Raw genomic sequence first — 17,271 nt, forward strand, 5'->3', positions numbered from 1 at the left:
AGATAAGATAAGGTAGAGAGAGATGAGAACATTCTGAAGCGTTCCTCCTGGAGCTAAGATAAGATAAGATAAGGTAGAGAGAGATGAGAACATTGTGAAGCGTTCCTCCTGGAGCTAAGATAAGATAAGATAAGGTAGAGAGAGAACATTGTGAAGCGTTCCTCCTGGAGCTAAGATAAGATAAGATAAGATAAGGTAGAGAGAGATGAGAACATTCTGAAGCGTTCCTCCTGGAGCTAAGATAAGATAAGATAAGGTAGAGAGAGATGAGAACATTGTGAAGCGTTCCTCCTGGAGCTAAGATAAGATAAGATAAGGTAGAGAGAGAACATTGTGAAGCGTTCCTCCTGGAGCTAAGATAAGATAAGATAAGGTAGAGAGAGAACATTGTGAAGCGTTCCTCCTGGAGCTAAGATAAGATAAGATAAGGTAGAGAGAGAACATTGTGAAGCGTTCCTCCTGCAGAACTCACCGGGTTTGTTGATGATCTTCTTGATCTGTTCGTCGAGGTACTCCCTGCGTTTGATCAGAGCTTCAGACCAGCGCTCCCGCACACAGTTCAGGTCTTCCTCCTGGTGTGAGACAGGCAGCAGTGTGAGACAGGCAGCGGTGTGAGACAGGCAGCGGTGTGAGACAGGCAGCGGTGTGAGACAGGCAGCGGTGTGAGACAGGCAGCGGTGTGAGGCGGGACGAGGACACTGCTTGTAAGAGACACACGCCCGGGAACACACAGTGGCTATTCCTGAAGTCCCAGTGATGGTCTTGGTAGGTGTTGAGGTCTTTAGGAAACACACAGCTTTACAATAAGGGTACAATAATAAACCATTCATTAAGATGGAGGTCCAGGGTGTTGAGCCGGCCACTAGGGCTGACGGTGGAGATTGCACTCACTACTTCTTAAAAAGTACACACATCACATGGTAGAGGAGCCATGTGGGTATGAACTAAGGACAACACAGTGATGGGATGATACACTCATACCATAGCTGCCAGGAGCGTTCCACTAGAGTTAACTAACAGTTAACTAATATTAACTAACATTAACTTAATAAATATTAACTAACATTTACTAACGGTGTTCATGTTAACTAAGGTAGTGGTATTGTCAACACTTTTAGGATTTAGTGTTAATTAAATAATTGTTGTACCCTTATTTTAAAGTGTAACCTGCATTTTTTTTGATATTGAAGCATTTCATATAATTTGTCTGAAAAATATTATAGAAGGATTATAAGAAACTAAATGACACACACACACACACACACACACACACACACACACACACACACACACACACAAAAATGTTCTCCCATCGATCAAAGCCACCCAGAACCTACCTGAATGGTACAATGACCTCAACGGGAGCCTCCAAACACTCACAGACATACAGCTCAAAACCAACTCAGGCACTGGTACCCACTGGGCACCACCATGCAAAACAACTTCATGCAGGAGCCATGCAACGCCAATGGGATCCAGGGCGGATATATTTCACTTAGAGCCCTTCAATTTAGGGATGTCACGAGAACCGATACTTCTGTACCAAGTCGATGCGACAAATCAAAAAATGTGATGGTTCTCTTTTTCTACAGTACCACAGGTACCATAGGTACCATTATAGGTACCGTAGGAACCAGGGATGCAATTCCTCCGGACGTGACACGCAGCATATACAGCTCCACGCATGGTACGACTGTGTGTGGCATCACTTATTTGATGTTGTTTTGATTGAAGATCGGCAGGTTGTAGTGGGTGTGGCGGTGAATGAATGAACGTGTGTGTGTGTGTGTGTGTGTGTGTGTGTGTGTGTTGCGAGCATATGCAATTTCAAAGTAACAAACCAACTCAAAGCCGATGCATGCATCCAAAACTATTCGTTTAAAACCAAATAAACAAATCAAAAACAGCGTCGCTTATTCGCTTCAAATACTTTCTCTTATTTTCAAAACTTGTGAATTACTACGGCGCGCTACCGGCCGGTTGAAAACAATGTTGGCGTCTCCTGTGGCGGCCTTGCCACCTGCGTTATATTACTTAATATTAGGTTAAGTTATGTTTTAAACCCCGCCATGCACGCAAGTGTAAACGAGCAGCATAGCTGCATGACTGCCTGCTTTCAGCGCATATTATTATTCTTTTTTTATTATTATTATTATTTTTAACAATTGATTTTTAATTAGTCATTGAAGGCTACATGCCAGTGCCACTGTTTCTGTAATGTTCAAATGTTTTTAATAAATGAGTGTATGTTGAAGTACATCGGATTTATTGTTTTGGTTTTTTACCGTGGTATCGAATTGGGTATCGAGAATCATGGAATTTCAGTGGTAGTGGTATCGACTACTAAATCTCTGGTATCGTGACATCCCAATTACCAAAAGCAAGCAAGACTGTTAGTGAGTGAGTGCAGCCTGGAGGAGGGGGGGGGCAGACTGGGGGGCACATTGGGATTACCGAAAGAATGTTTTGAATGGGGGCATGGGGGGTTGATAAAAATGTGACCTTCCATGCATGTCACCCCCCACACACGCAGGTCATGCCATTGTCTGGGGTCACAGCAGGCCGCCCATCATGCCTAAATTTGACCCAACAGTGCAGCACATGGTGTTAGTAGACTGAGTTGATACCTGATAACTATCCATATCGTCCTCCACCTCTCTCTGGCAAGAGAGAACACACTCAGTCACGTAAGGAGAACCGGGGAAATAGCTTTGTGAACATCTCCTCTGTCCTGAATACGTAGGTCCATGCTAAGAGCACACACACACTGCAGAATACCTGATGAGTCAGTATTGACCCTTCCTTCAGAGCTAACAGTAATACCATCTAGGGGGGCTCGTGAGAACCAGACCACACTGAGCTAGTCCTGTGGAAATGCAAGCCAACTTAATTTGTTGCCACTTTGTGCCACTACTTCATACTGACCTGGTAGCTGTCCAGGGGTCTCTGGAGCTTTGTGGAGCGGACAGAAACGCAGCCAATAGCGACAGACAGCACAGCCTCCACCAGCAGAGGCAAGGTGCCCGAGTGTTGGACCGGCTTCACACACACCTGGAGCCTCCGAGAATGACCCTGAGCACCATAACACACAGAATTATCTTCTATCTACTCACATGCATACATGAAGACTAACACAGCCTGCAGACACACACATAAAGCGTTTTTATACTGCCAAATCTCTTGTTTGAAACTTTTTTACACTGACCGAGATAATATAGGCCATCGTCTTGATTTCGCACCCCAATGTCCCCTCTCAAACCCTACACATATTGGGGGTTCCATTTTCATGTAAATGCAAATTTGTCTGGATAAAAAACAAGTGGTCAGCTAAATAAAAGAATATGTTGGCGTTTTTGCACTTGTAAATAGTTAATCGTGTTTGTAGCCTACACTCAGATGTAGTCTACTCATTCTTGCATGCGAATGGCTTGAATAAAATAAAAAAATAAACATTACAATGTATGCAAATTATTGTAAAGAGGTCTCCGTGTGTAGCCCCGCCTTCTCCAGTGAACCAAGCCGGCTCCTGACTCCTTGACGGTCCCCTCGGTGTTACACAGGCAAGGCAGTGAAAATGGCTAAAAATGTAAAACACACACACACACACACACACACACGCACATATGCAGGCGCACAAACTCTCTCACACACACAAGCAGACACACACAGAAAAAGGGCAACACTTGAGTCATTTCCCAGACCTGCCGCAGCTGGAAGACTCCCCCGGTGCTGACGTCCTTCCCGGGCACCAGCTCCACGTGAGCGTACTCCCCCTGCTCGTTGAGCTCCTGGATGGAGGCCCACAGCTCGATGCGGCGGGACACCTCGCTCCACCTGGCAGCACAGCGCCCAGGTCACCGCTCTGACGGCCGAGGCAGCAGCAGGCCGCGTTGCGTGTGTGTGTGTGTGCGTGCGTTCTCCGTACCTGTCCCGGAGCGTGCGACTCTTGGCCTGCAGCGCGTCCAGTTGCCACGGCGACGGCGCGGTCCCGGCGCAGCGATGACCCCACACCTCGATGGCTAGCGCCCCTTCTGAGATGAACTCCAGGAAGTCATCGGTCACGTGGACCACGTGGTCCTGCACAGAGAGGACGTGGAGACGGTCCATCGGGATACTGAGCCGTAAGATCACTCCTCACTGACCATGTGAACCACACAGCAGCAGCACCTCTGCACCGGGTACTACAGCTGTTCAGAGGGCTTTGGTTTAGTATCTGTACTAAAGTCCATTTGTTGACGTCCTCGTGGCTTTATTTTGGGCGTTGCCACACTCAGTAACGCTCATTGTAAGAGGGGCTCCCTCCGCCTTGTGTCCCCTAGGGGGGCGGTCCTCGGGCTCACCTTGCAGTGGTCGAAGCGGACAGTGAACTGGGCCTCGGGGGAGTGTGTGGGGGCGTCCGGGCTGACCATGGGAGGAGCCACCGTGGGCTCGGCCTGGTCCCAGAAGGTGTACTGGCAGAAGACGAAGTTGGACAGGTTGAGGGGCAGCCCCGAGGCCTCCTTGATGCGGACCTGCAGAGTGGAGGGGGGGGGGGACAGCGGAGCAGGGTTCTGGATGTTAACACGTGACTGGCATTGGAGAGTCAAGGACTGTTGCTAAGCAACCCTGTGTAAGACCTGACTATCCAAGTGAGTTCTGATGTGGAGTAAACCGTGGACATTTAATGTCACCGTTCTGTGACAGACAGCTCAACACTCAATTCACCTCAACATTGAAATAATAAGCCCATATTTAATTTAGCATTCAGCCAGTATTCAATGTAGCAGTGTGTTGCAATTACATTGCATATTAAACCCGTGGCACAACGCAGCAGGTAGGGGTTAGGCTGCTCCAGGCCTACAGGTGAACCGTACACACAGAGGGACGGCCCAGGACCCTGGGCTGGGACCCCCTGGTCTAGACCACCCAAAGCCGCTCCTTACCCTGCAGGTCAGCCTCCTGGCCATCAGGACCACCTCCCCGTGGCCGTCCATCACCTCGTAACAGCCGCTCTCGCTCGAGTTCTCCGAGGAGTCGTCGCCCCACGCCGGGCGCTCGGGCAGCGGGCCGCACACGCGCATCAGCTCCACATGCAGTCTGCCCGCCACCTGCAGGGGGGGGCGGAGAGCAGCTCACTGCAACACACCGTGGACTGTGGCAGTAGGTCTGTATTAAATAGCCTACCGATCATCATCTGCAGAGAAGGTGTTTAATAAGTATGTTTGGAATATTTATGTTTTCTCCTATATTTATCACATATATCTGCTGTCTCGCAGTCTTTGTTCTTAATCATTGTTCTTAATCACGCAGTAGAGCTTCCAAACTGTGGTAGCATTTACTTTCCTGGCAAAAGTGGAGACACCAGATTGTGAAACTGCAGGGGAACTTACTGTGCAGGAGCCGCTGTGGAGCGTTTACATCTGCGTTAGGTTAATGAATGCTCATACCTCGCCCTGCTGGCTGATGATGGGTACTGCATACTGTTAGGTTAGTGAATGCTCATACCTCGCCCTGCTGGCTGATGATGGGTACTGCATACTGTTAGGTTAGTGAATGCTCATACCTCGCCCTGCTGGCTGATGATGGGTACTGCATACTGTTAGGTTAGTGAATGCTCATACCTCGCCCTGCTGGCTGATGATGGGTACTGCATACTGTTAGGTTAGTGAATGCTCATACCTCGCCCTGCTGGCTGATGATGGGTACTGCATACTGTTAGGTTAGTGAATGCTCATACCTCGCCCTGCTGGCTGATGATGGGTACTGCATACTGTTAGGTTAGTGAATGCTCATACCTCGCCCTGCTGGCTGATGATGGGTACTGCATACTGTTAGGTTAGTGAATGCTCATACCTCGCCCTGCTGGCTGATGATGGGTACTGCATACTGCAGCTTGACATCGTGGTAAAGGCACTCCAGGAATATGTTGGCTACTCCGATCAGGTTGTGGTTCTCCTGCGCCTCATAGAATGGGTCCAAGTGCTTGCTGTTCCCCTTGTAACACTAACCAAAACAATAAAGTTACATGAGATAATATGCTCTCTGGATTAGAAGCCCAAGGGCCCCTAGGCACTGAAACCTATAGCCCCCTGTTACAAAAACATATGGCACTTGAAAATCTTTTGTAGTAATGTAGGAATCTTCTAAATACAATTTTGATGTGTTTTTAGGCATGGTTATGGACCAGGATGTATCATTAAATAGTGAAGGCCTTCACTGTTGCCCAGTCATTGTTGTTGAGAGCCTGTATACCTCCTCCACCAATTCCCGCTCCGGAGGTGTGCGTCATCAACACACTTACCGAGGCCGAGGATGTCAAGACGGACTCCAGCGCTTCTAGCGTCAAGACTACCTTTCTACCATCAAGAAACCTCAACGCAAAAAGAACAGCTAGCAGCTTCTCAACATCAGTTCTCTTCCCAGATGTTCCCACAGTTGCAGTTCCAGCACAGGCAGTACCTTCCTCCAACTCAACAACTGCCTTGCCCTCAACTGGGAAGAAACCACCTCCCATCTCCAACACCTTCCTCCTAAACATCCAAGGAATGGACCCTGGCATTACTCTCCAGAAGTCGATCGACTCTAACCTTATCCACACTCTGTTTTTTATCCTGACGTAGACTCACCTGAAGACCACCTGGATGCAGAAGTTCACATCACTCCCTCATCGCCTTCATGGCGATGACAATTTCCTATTGCAGTTGATAGACGAACCAACTCGCAACAACAACATACTGGATCTAGTCTTCTCCAACAACAGTGATTATGTTCACAGCACAACGTCAAGCTCTAGCAGCCCAACAAAGAGCGTGCAACTATCGAACTTCTTCTGAAGGACAACATCGAGATGGAGCGCCTTCTACAGGAAGTAGCAGTGATTAGCAAGATAAGGGCAAACCCTAAAGCCTTTGATACTTTCGCCAAAAAAACGGCTAAGTTTAAATCTTCAGTTGGACCCCTTATTGATGGTGACAACAAGATTCACTCAGATCCAGCCCAAATGGGTGACATCCTTAACAGCAGTACAGGAAAGCTTTCAGCAATCTGACAATGTTGATACTGACAACATCGAGCTACATCAGCAGACAACTTAGACTTTGACAGACATCGCTCTGTCAAAGACGATGTTCTGGAGGGAATCAAAGATACCGGAAGCCACTCAGCCCCAGATCCGGATAAGTTTCCTGCTGTGCTTCTCCATGAGTGTAAGGACACACTATCCCTCCCCATCCTTCATCTCTGGAGACAATCCCTCCACACTGCAGATATTGCAGGCATGTTCCAGACGCAGAGTACTGCGCCTATCTTCAAGAAAGGTAGAAAAGCTATAGCCGCAAACTATAGGCCTGTCTCTCTTAGCTCACACCTGATCAAACTCTGCGCGCATATAGTCTGCAAAAAGATGGTCAGCTTCATTGAGAGTATCAACCTCATTAACCCATACCAACACGGGTTCCAGAAGGGTAAGAACTGCCTCACACAACTACTACACCACATAGAAGATATCATGTGCGACTTCAGCTCTTATAAAAATGCAGACATGATGTACCTCCCTTCTCAAAGGCCTTTAGCAAGGCCTTCCAGGGTAAGCTCTACAACCGGATTACCAGCTTCCTGACTGACAGGAAACAGTACGTCACAGTTGACAGAGTCATGTCATCTATCATCGACGTCGTCAGCGGAGTTCCTCAAGGTACAGTACTTGGTCCCTTACTGTTTCTCATCTACATCAACGATATCTTTGGTGTTGTTAAACACAGTAAAATCAAAGTGTTTGTAGACGACTCCAAACTCCACAAAGATATATCCTCCCATATCGACAGACTTTTACTCGAAGAGGATCTCCTATCAGTTGTCAAGTGGGCCGATACCAACAACATGGAACTAAATCAAAAAAAGTTCCAGCTCCTCCACCATGGTAAAATCTATGATCTGAAGCAGCCATATGCCCTACCATCGGGCCAACTGCTTCAGGGTTCTGACCACGTCAAAGACTTGGGGGTCTACGTCAACATCAGCCTTAGCTGGCAAACTCATATTGCCATGAAAGCAGCCAATGCAGCATGGCAGGCTGGATCCTGTGGACCTTTATCACCAGGGATGTTAACACGATGATGCTCCTCTACACATCCTTTGTCCGCTCGCATCTGGAATACTGCTGTCCACTCTGGTCGCCTCACCAGTGTGACATCATACAAATCGAAGCACTCCAGAGATCATTCACTGCTAAGATACAGGGAACCCATGACCTTATCTACTGGGACCGCCTCCGCCGTCTCTCAATGTATTCTCTGCAGTGACGACGAGAGAGGTACACTATCATCCTCGTCTGGAAGATTGAGCATGACATCCTCCCGAACAGTATTAACCTCAGCTTCCTCCAGACACGGTACCACCTGTATCAGACAACTGGGCAACTCAAAACACAGCAGCATCAATACCCTGAGGTTCAACTCCTTCGCCTCACGAGCATCAGCTCTGTACAACGTGGTCCCTCCCAGTATCAAGTCCCTCTCAACCTTGACTACCTTCAAGCCTGCACTTGATGTGTTCCTCAACAGCTTTCCTGATACTCCACTGACACCTGGGCACACTGGGTAAAACCGGAACTTTGTGCTGGAGTGGGCTGGTTGTCTCTAACGTTGCTACAAACCGGCGGTGGAGATGCACGACATTCTTGGCCTGAGTGCTCCAGCTCGAATCCTACCCAAGTGACCCAAGTGCTTATGCAGTTTGAACATTTTTGTTAGAAAAATTTGGACATCACACTCAGTCTGAATTAGCGATGGGATTTAGGGAACTGGTACGATCAGCGTACCGTGTGTCGAGTGGTGTAAACCTGCCCAGTCCGGTAGCAGCACTCATTGGTTGGTCAATGTTTCTACACAGAAGGCGAATTACAAAGAAGCCACCCTGCCCCTAAAAAAACGCAGATACGACTAGATACGTCACGTTTCACCATTTAGCCAACAGAGATATCATGAAGTGCCTTCACTGGCCCCCCCAGGCCCTCTGGGGGAACTCTGGGAGGAATTACACCCTGTCCTTCTATCCAACATCCCCAAGATGGCCCTGCGCTGATACTTGGGGATTTCAACATCCAGCAATATTATCCAGCATCACAGTTGTTGTTCCTACTTTCCCCTCTCTCCCTGTCTCCCTCTGCCCCACTTACAAAGCTGATACCCAATCCAAGTTATATTCAACAGGAACTGCTTTAACACCCACTTTTCTGTATCTCCTCTTCATGTCTCCGACCACTTCTCATCTTACTCTCCCCTCTAAAACTGTCTCCCTCTTCTACACACACTGTCCTCCATGTCTCCCTCTTCTCTCATCTGTCCTATCAGCTCCCCTCACCTGTCTCCCTCTTCTCTCATCTGTCCTATCAGCTCCCCTCTCCTGTCTCCCTCTTCTCTCATCTGTCCTATCAGCTCCCCTCTCCTGTCTCCCTCTTCTCTCCTCTGTCCTATCAGCTCCCCTCTCCTGCCATGAACACTCTCCTCTCCCCTCTGTCCTCCTCTCTGGACTCAGTCTGACCTCTGACCTAAAGACAGGCTCGCCGACCCCTGCGGCACCTTGGCTGAAATAGCATGGTGGAAATGACCTTGTTGCCTCACTACTTTTAGATCCTCCTTTTCTGCGTCCTTATCTGCAGCTAAAAGGTCCTTCTTTCAATATGAATGAAATCTTCCTTCTCCGACCCCTATCTCTTCTCCCCTCGCTGATCTGCCACCCCCACAACAGACAGGTGACCTACGCTCCCTGTTTCCTACTGACACAACTTGTCCTACAGCCACCTCTGAGTTCCCTGCTCTAACTTCCTTTGGACCAATCTCTCCAACTTCCCACAGCCAACTCCACCCTGTCCCCTCTCACCTTCTCCAGACGGGTGCTCCTGCCCTCCCTCCACTCCTCGCCCAGCTCATCAATACCTCTTTGACAACTGCTTCTTTCCCATACTATATATATATATATATATATATATATATATATATAATAGAGAAAGTGAACCTTCTTTCAACAAAGTACACTCAACCTGTCTCTCAACCTGTCTCTCCATTTATTTTCAAAACACCTGAATGCACTTTCTCTAGCAAACTCTATGGCACCGCAACGAGGCACACCTGGACCTCATCAACTCATCACACACTCTTTCTTAAGTCTGGCGGGGACTTCTCGTCGGCGCCAGATTATTCCGTCTCATTCGGTACTTTGGCTGACGAGTTTAAATCAACCTCAGATACTCTGACCTGATTTTTGTTATCATTAACGTTTGTGTGTTTTTGTGTCATTCGTGCCTTTTCGCCGGTAGCCAATTCCTCGCCAGCGTATTACTACCGGACCGCAGCATTCACCAGTGCCTCCGCCAGCTACGCCTACCCGTTCCTGTCTTCGCCTGCTTCGCTGGATATCTTTTGTGTTCCTTTTTTCGACAATAAACCTCTGTCTCTGCATCCGGGGTCCTAACTAACATTACCGAGTACTTAACACTCTACCTATCTACACCAGAACAACCTTCTCGACCCTAACCATTCCAGATTCAACCACTCAACTGAGACTGCCTGTCCTTACTCACTCACAGAGTAACTTCCCATGGCTAGAACAGTATCCACCTCCTCCTCTGTAATTCTGCTGGACGTTCAGCAGCCTCGACACAGTGAACCAACAGCTCCTGATGGGTGTGATACTGGATGACTGTTTCTTTTGCTGCCAAAATCCTGTGAGGTTTTGACTGCAACCTCCTTGTGGCTGGTCTGCCTGCATGTGCTCTTCGTCCTCTGCAGCTCATCCAGACTGCAGCAGCCCGGCTGGGCTTCAACTGACAGAGGTTACACTTGCTCCTGCCCATCCTACATCCAGGACATGGTCCACCATACACCTCAGCCCGTCCACTACACTTTTTGACTGCCAAATTGCTTGCTACTCCCTCACCACGAGGGGGCAACAGCTAGACATAAGGTGGATTCATATGCTAGAGCAAGTAAAACATGAGCTTGCAGAATCGTCAGATTTCAAGGCCCAAAAAAAATGATACTGGGTAGTATCTTCATGGTTGATGCACTTATTGTAAGTCACTTTGGATTAATGCGTTGGGACTTCTGTCATGTTCATTTTAAATCCCCTTTGTTGTAGTGTACGAATTCTGAGATTTAACTATTATGCATCTGTCCACTGTCTGTAATTCAAATCAAATAAACTAACAGCGTGGTCTATAACTACTTGAAACTAGTCCATTCAACTCTTGGCTCTTTGTATTTACTCCAGCTGTATGCTTTGATGGTGTCAGCCTCACTCAGTCACAGACATTAAAAGCATCTGCTAAAGACATAAGGTAAAAGGTGTCAACAAAACTCTTCTGATCTCTCTGCCCCCGACTGAACCACACTACCCCAAGGTTTTCACACAGCATTGCTCTGGTTCCCCTCCAGATGAAGTGTCATTGTGCCGTAACGCTCCTCCTCTGTCTGGCTCACCGTCTCCTCCTCTGTGCCCTCCTTCCAGTCTCTGTAGTGGTCCCTCATGTCCACCAGCTTGTTCTCCAGCCTCTCGATGGCCCACACCTGGGTTCCTTTTCCTTTCCTCCGCACCTGAATGGCTGGTTCGCTCACGATGGCTCCGCGCTGCAGAGGGTCAGGGGTCAACAGTCAGGGGTGGCCCATGGCCGGCCAATCATGATGCAACTCACTGTCCCGACTGGGCCAATGCTAAGAGTTTAAATATATATACAATTATAAAATGTTATATATATTATATATAAAATCAAAACCCTCCAGTGTTCTTTATTTGGCACAGCACACAATGCCATGGTGATGAAAGATGGGAATAGTGATGGCCAGTAAGAATCTCCCAGTGGGAACTTGAATGGTTTCAGTGAGAATTTGAGAATCCTTCAGTAATTTTAATGCATCTGAGAGTACCTATTAATACAATACAAATGTAGTTATTCAAATTAATACATTCACAGACTGCTGATCTATTAGTTTAGGGTCTAACCATTCATACACACAGACTTAGACTTGTTTTCTACATAAAAAGTATGTGTGTGTGTGTGTGTTCTGTGTTCTGTGTGTGTGTGTGTGTGTGTGTGTGTGTGTGTGTGTGTGTGTGTGTGTGTGGAGGCCTGACCTTGCGGTTTGCACTGAGGTTGGCTGCGGGGATCTGGAGGGTGACCTGGTAGTCGGTCAGTTTGTTCATCTCCTCTGCCAGAAAGTTGGCTTCTCTCACCAAAGTGTTTGCTTTCACTACCTGCTCCCTGAGGCGGGAGAGGCTCTGTCGGAACAACTCGTCCCTGACAGAGATACATAGTAACACAAGCACACACACACGCACGCACACGCACGCACGCACGCACGCATGCACACACACGCACGCACACACACACACACGCACACGCACAACCAAAAACAAAAATACATTTATTCATGATGATAAATATGATTTAGGCTTTGTTTTCATGTTTATCTGATAAACAACAAATAAGAAGTAAAAGAATTGCACGATTAAAAAGGTTGTGACGGTATACTGTATATTTGTGTCCGCGGTGTCTTTGACGTTCTGAAGCTCCGTGTGTCCATGTGGCTGGGCGTCGTCAGGGCGTCCTACCTGTCCTCAGTCCACAGCCGTGGCTTGCTGTGGGGGGTGTGCGTGGCGAAGGCCAGGTGCTCGCTGTTGCTGCGCTGGTGGTGCTGCGGTGTCTTCTCGGGCGAGAGCTGTTGCCGTAGCGACTCCAGCTCCCTCTCGTACATCCGCCTCTGCTCCTCCAGGGCGGTGCGCTTCTCCTCCAGGTACTGCTTCTCCAGCACCTGCACCACGTTCTGCATGGGGTCTGCGGAGCAGCATCCTCCTCATCACCATCTTCACAGCAATCATCTTCATCACCATCGTCACCATCATGATGATCATGATAATCACCCTCATCTTGATCATCATCATCATCATCAGATAACATAATAAGCCAACACATCCTGGTTATAAATACAGCTGCAATGTTTTCTGTCAATGGCTGCCTTCTGCTCCAAGGGGAATCTGGTTGTAATCAACAAAGTACACATCGAACAAAGTGTGGCTGAACAGATGAGGTCCTGCGTTAGTGGCCGACCGAAGCCATCCCTGGGAAGACATTGGCACAGCAGCAGAATGAGCAACATCAGGGATGTCGGCCTCAGGACCCTCTAGGTTGGAAAAAACCCACAGGACGCTGCACTCATTAGGATTGTATCTCTCAATGCTCTGAATGCAGGGTCCTGGTTGCATGCATAAGCTATTTCTCTAGTGAGAAACGTTCCCATTGGTTGAGAAGGCCAGAACATAATACTTTCCATAAAGGACGGCAGTCACTGCAGAGTAGATATTAGGACCACTGCAGTAACACTCACAATCGCACTAAGATTATATTTTCAGAATAAGAAATCAGGAATCAGAAGAAATTTGAAAAAAACATAGGCTGGATTTGTTGTTTCTAGTTATGGCAACGCGTTGTGCCAGGTGCAGTCCGCCGCCTCCAGCGGAGCCCAGCACGTCCCACCAACACCAACGGCATTTGCGTCATTTGACTGATCTAGCATCCGCGGCCCGAGAGCCCGCCGCCCCCGGCGTACCGTTGTTCCCCAGGGTCTTCATGATGACCTCCATCTGGGCAAACTCGTAGCTGTAGTCCTGCTCCGACGAGGCCTCGCTGGCCGTCTCCAGGTCCGCCTCCACGTAGCTCTCCCTGGGCGACGCCCGCTCCAGCTCCTTCAGCCGCTCGCGGCGCTTCCTGCCGGGCAGGTTGATCCTGCAGCCCAGACACACCGCTTCAGGTTCAGCCCCTCTGTGGGGCCCTGGTGGCCGGGGGCCAGAGGCTGAATACCTACCTAAAGAAGTGGTTGTTCCCCCACAGGATGCGGTCCCCGTGCCACAGGTGGACCAGGGCGTCCACCACAGTTCCGTTCACACAGGTTCTGTGTAAAAACAGCCACAGGACGCGTCTACTTTACTTTTTAAAGCTACTTTGATGGTAATGAAGTCCATGGCACCAGGGGAGAAACAATTACTAAGCAAGGAGCTCCATGACATAAATACCTGTGCCGTGTAATTGCGTGTGTTCTGTGTGTGTGTGTGTGTGTGTGTGTGTGTGTGTGCTTGCTGCACTGTGTGTTTATGAGTGTTTTACCTGGCATTTTGTATGGGCGTGAGGGTGACGTCACCGTCTGGGCAGAGGTCCAGAGCACAGTGCTCTGGCTGGATGCCAATCCCAAAGAGCTGGATGTCCTGGGAGGTGTCTGCCCCGACGCGCGTGTGTTCCTACGCACAGGGAGCAGAGTTACGACCACAGCCTGAGAAACATGAGGACATGAGCATTGATGCGGTTCCCCGTATTACTAATCGTTACAATGTTAGGGTTAAAGAAATGAGCCGTTAACGGCTACATAAGTTATACAATCATCTTTAGTCAAGTCATTTGCACTGAAGTAAGGAATGACCCTCAACCCTGTTTCTGTGTTGAAGAGACTTAAAGGACAATTACGGTATTTTGAACATTGAGGCCCATTTCTGGTTTGTCTAGGATGACAGAGTGCAGAGTAGATGACACTGCAGAGTAGATATTAGGACCACTGCAGTAACACTCACAATCGCACTAAGATGGCATTATATTTTCAGAATAAGAAATCCAATAGTCCGAGACAAGGACTATTGGTCCTGTCTCGGGTATTTGGCTCATTTAGAATCGCCCCTGCCTGCTTCAGAATGGCTGGCTACGGGCATTCACAAACCTGTCCTTAACCAACCCTAAACGTTCGTTTTCAGAAATGTGCAACTCACCGAGTGGTTAGTGGTGTTCGTTGATGTTCCAAATCAAGTATCGTAGTGAAATACAGTTTCTGTCATGTTTTATTTGGCATTTTGTAAATCCATTGATTTCTTTTGGAAGACTCATTGCTCTTTGAACGGAAACGGAAAGGGGGGCTGGTTGTAGTCTTTTTGCTCGGTTCTAGCCCTACTGTTGAGATGGAGAACTGAGCGAAAAAAGACTACAGCCAAACGTAAGCAGCCTCCCTTTCCGTTTCTGGTCAACGAGCAATGAGTCTTCCAACAGAAATCAATGGATTTACAAAATGCCAAATAAAACACAAACACATCAACGAACACCACTAACCACTCGGTGAGTTGCACATTTCTGAAAACGAAGGTTTAGGGTTGTTTTAAGGACAGGTTTGTGAATGCCCGTAGCCGGCCATTCTGAAGCAGGCAGAATGAGCCAAATACCCGAGACAGGACCAATAGTCAACATTTCGGTGTCAACCACTCTATTTCATCCTAGACAAACCAGAAAGGGGCCTAAATGCTCAAAATAACGGAATTGTCCTTTAAGTAAGGAATGACTAACTTTGTTTCTGTGATAAAAGACTTAAAGTTAGGAATGGTTCCGCAAGGGAGCCGGTGTTTCACTCATTACTGAGTGGGCGTTTTTTAAACAAACATCCCAGCAGGCAGAGGACGCCGGTCCCTGCAGCTACAGCAGCCGTTTCACATCGCCGTCGTCATTCCACACAGACATGCCAGGCGCGCTAGCAGAGCCCAGACAAAGAGCCGTTGTTCTGTGTTGAGGCCGCTGTCTGGCGGACCTGGCCTCTCTCTCTCTCTCTCTCTGCTGCGGGGCTATCTCTCAGACCGGGCGCCCACTGTCCCGCTAAGCCCAGGTCCAGGCCAGGTTTGGCCAGACCTTGTGCTGTGTTTTTCAGGTCACCCTGGACTGATTCGAGACACGCACAAGGTTCAAGGTTTTCATGGTGAATGTTGAGGCGGATGTATATTCAGTATATATCGGTTTCATGCCTTCACAAGAGGTGAAGTGTGATCTTAGTGGACAATGTGATCTTAGTCATCTTAGTCGCCTGAACTACACACCATCAACAAAGAACTGAAAAGGATTTGATGGGCTGGACAGGCTGTCCTTTAAGATCATTATTGTGTAGTGAGTTCCTGGCTCACCACTGTCCTGGAGTTGAAGCTACAAGGTACAGATGTAGTCAGTGTGTGGTTAATGGTAGGGTTTAATCCCGGGAAATATGATCAAGACTATTTCCCGATTCCCTGGAAACGGGAAATAAAATAAAATAAAAAAACGCAATGAGTGCACGTCCATTGTTGTCATACGGTAACGTTGATGGAGGCCAAACTCGAGCCGCGGGAAAGGAGCGTCACACACAGCGAAACGCTGATCCGTGTCCGAGCGGGTCGGTGGACCCAAACACACACAACCACGCCGGACACACACAACCACGCCGGACACACACAACCACGCCAGACACACACAACCACGCCGGACACACACAACCACGCCGGACACACACAACCACGCCCAACACACACACAACCACGCCAGACACACACAACCACGCCGGACACACACAACCACGCCGGACACACACAACCACGCCGGACACACACAACCACGCCGGACACACACAACCACGCCGGACACACACAACCACGCCGGACACACACAACCACACCGGACACACACAACCACGCACAGCCTAACTCTGGCCCCGGGAAAGGAGCGACACGCGGCTAAGCGCTGATCCGTGTCCCCCTCGGGAGCCGGCCCGGGGGCTCCAGTCACGGCGGACACAACCTTCGAGTGGTTGTTCCTGTTTGCAGCCGCTTACAAATCTCAAAAGCCACAGAATGGATTTAGTTTAACAGAATGGTTTAGGAATCATTCAATGTTTCACTTTTCGTTAGTTTTTATAATGGAGTTCTGTAAAATATTGGTTTCATAAGGGTTGCCTAGATTTTCAGAAGACAAGACACAGACAATCCACCTGGCATTTCATAATTAGCGCTGCAACAGATGTCACGCAGCAGAATTGATCATTGCAAACTGTGTTGATGGACATAAACTGTGTTCTTTTGCCCTAATAATGATACAAATAATTTAAAAAAAAACTGCTATTTCCCAGGATTCCCGGGAAATGGGTCATGTTTCCCGGGATCTGATTCATCTAATTTTCAGGAAAAATATTAAACCCTAGTTAATGGTAGGAGGTAGGGAGGAAGGAAGGAACTTAATACAAATGTCATATGTACTCATATATTGGAATCATAAGAATATAGCTCCATTCACTCAGTCTGAGACATAAACATCTATGTAAACATGGATATCCACAAGGCCACATATGTGTTCCTTATAGAGATGGGCGATTTATCGTATTTCTATTTCAATTCGATTACAGCTTCCAACAATTATGAAAACAACATAATGGAGATAAAACGATGATTGTGCCACCTTCAGTTTTGCAGCGA

The 17,271-nt window shown here is 48.2% G+C and overlaps 1 protein-coding gene across 1 annotated transcript in view; it reads right to left on the minus strand.

The window, feature by feature from the left end:
• Window positions 1-17,271, minus strand: part of kif13a (kinesin family member 13A) — a 71,428-nt gene that overhangs the window by 15,483 nt on the left and 38,674 nt on the right. The window contains exons 14-27 of the mRNA XM_084471730.1: window positions 14,135-14,265; window positions 13,836-13,922; window positions 13,581-13,756; window positions 12,586-12,808; window positions 12,109-12,271; window positions 11,457-11,603; window positions 5,833-5,982; window positions 4,923-5,087; window positions 4,341-4,511; window positions 3,926-4,077; window positions 3,702-3,834; window positions 2,926-3,072; window positions 2,628-2,660; window positions 473-572 (exon numbers count right to left, since the gene is read on the minus strand). Of these exons, the coding sequence (XP_084327856.1) occupies window positions 473-572; window positions 2,628-2,660; window positions 2,926-3,072; window positions 3,702-3,834; window positions 3,926-4,077; window positions 4,341-4,511; window positions 4,923-5,087; window positions 5,833-5,982; window positions 11,457-11,603; window positions 12,109-12,271; window positions 12,586-12,808; window positions 13,581-13,756; window positions 13,836-13,922; window positions 14,135-14,265 (1,978 nt within the window). The remainder of the gene's footprint in view (window positions 1-472; window positions 573-2,627; window positions 2,661-2,925; window positions 3,073-3,701; window positions 3,835-3,925; window positions 4,078-4,340; window positions 4,512-4,922; window positions 5,088-5,832; window positions 5,983-11,456; window positions 11,604-12,108; window positions 12,272-12,585; window positions 12,809-13,580; window positions 13,757-13,835; window positions 13,923-14,134; window positions 14,266-17,271) is intronic.

The sequence above is a fragment of the Micromesistius poutassou genome, assembly GCF_964030765.1.
Source record: "Micromesistius poutassou genome assembly, chromosome: 8".
Taxonomy (NCBI): Eukaryota; Metazoa; Chordata; class Actinopteri; order Gadiformes; family Gadidae; genus Micromesistius; species Micromesistius poutassou.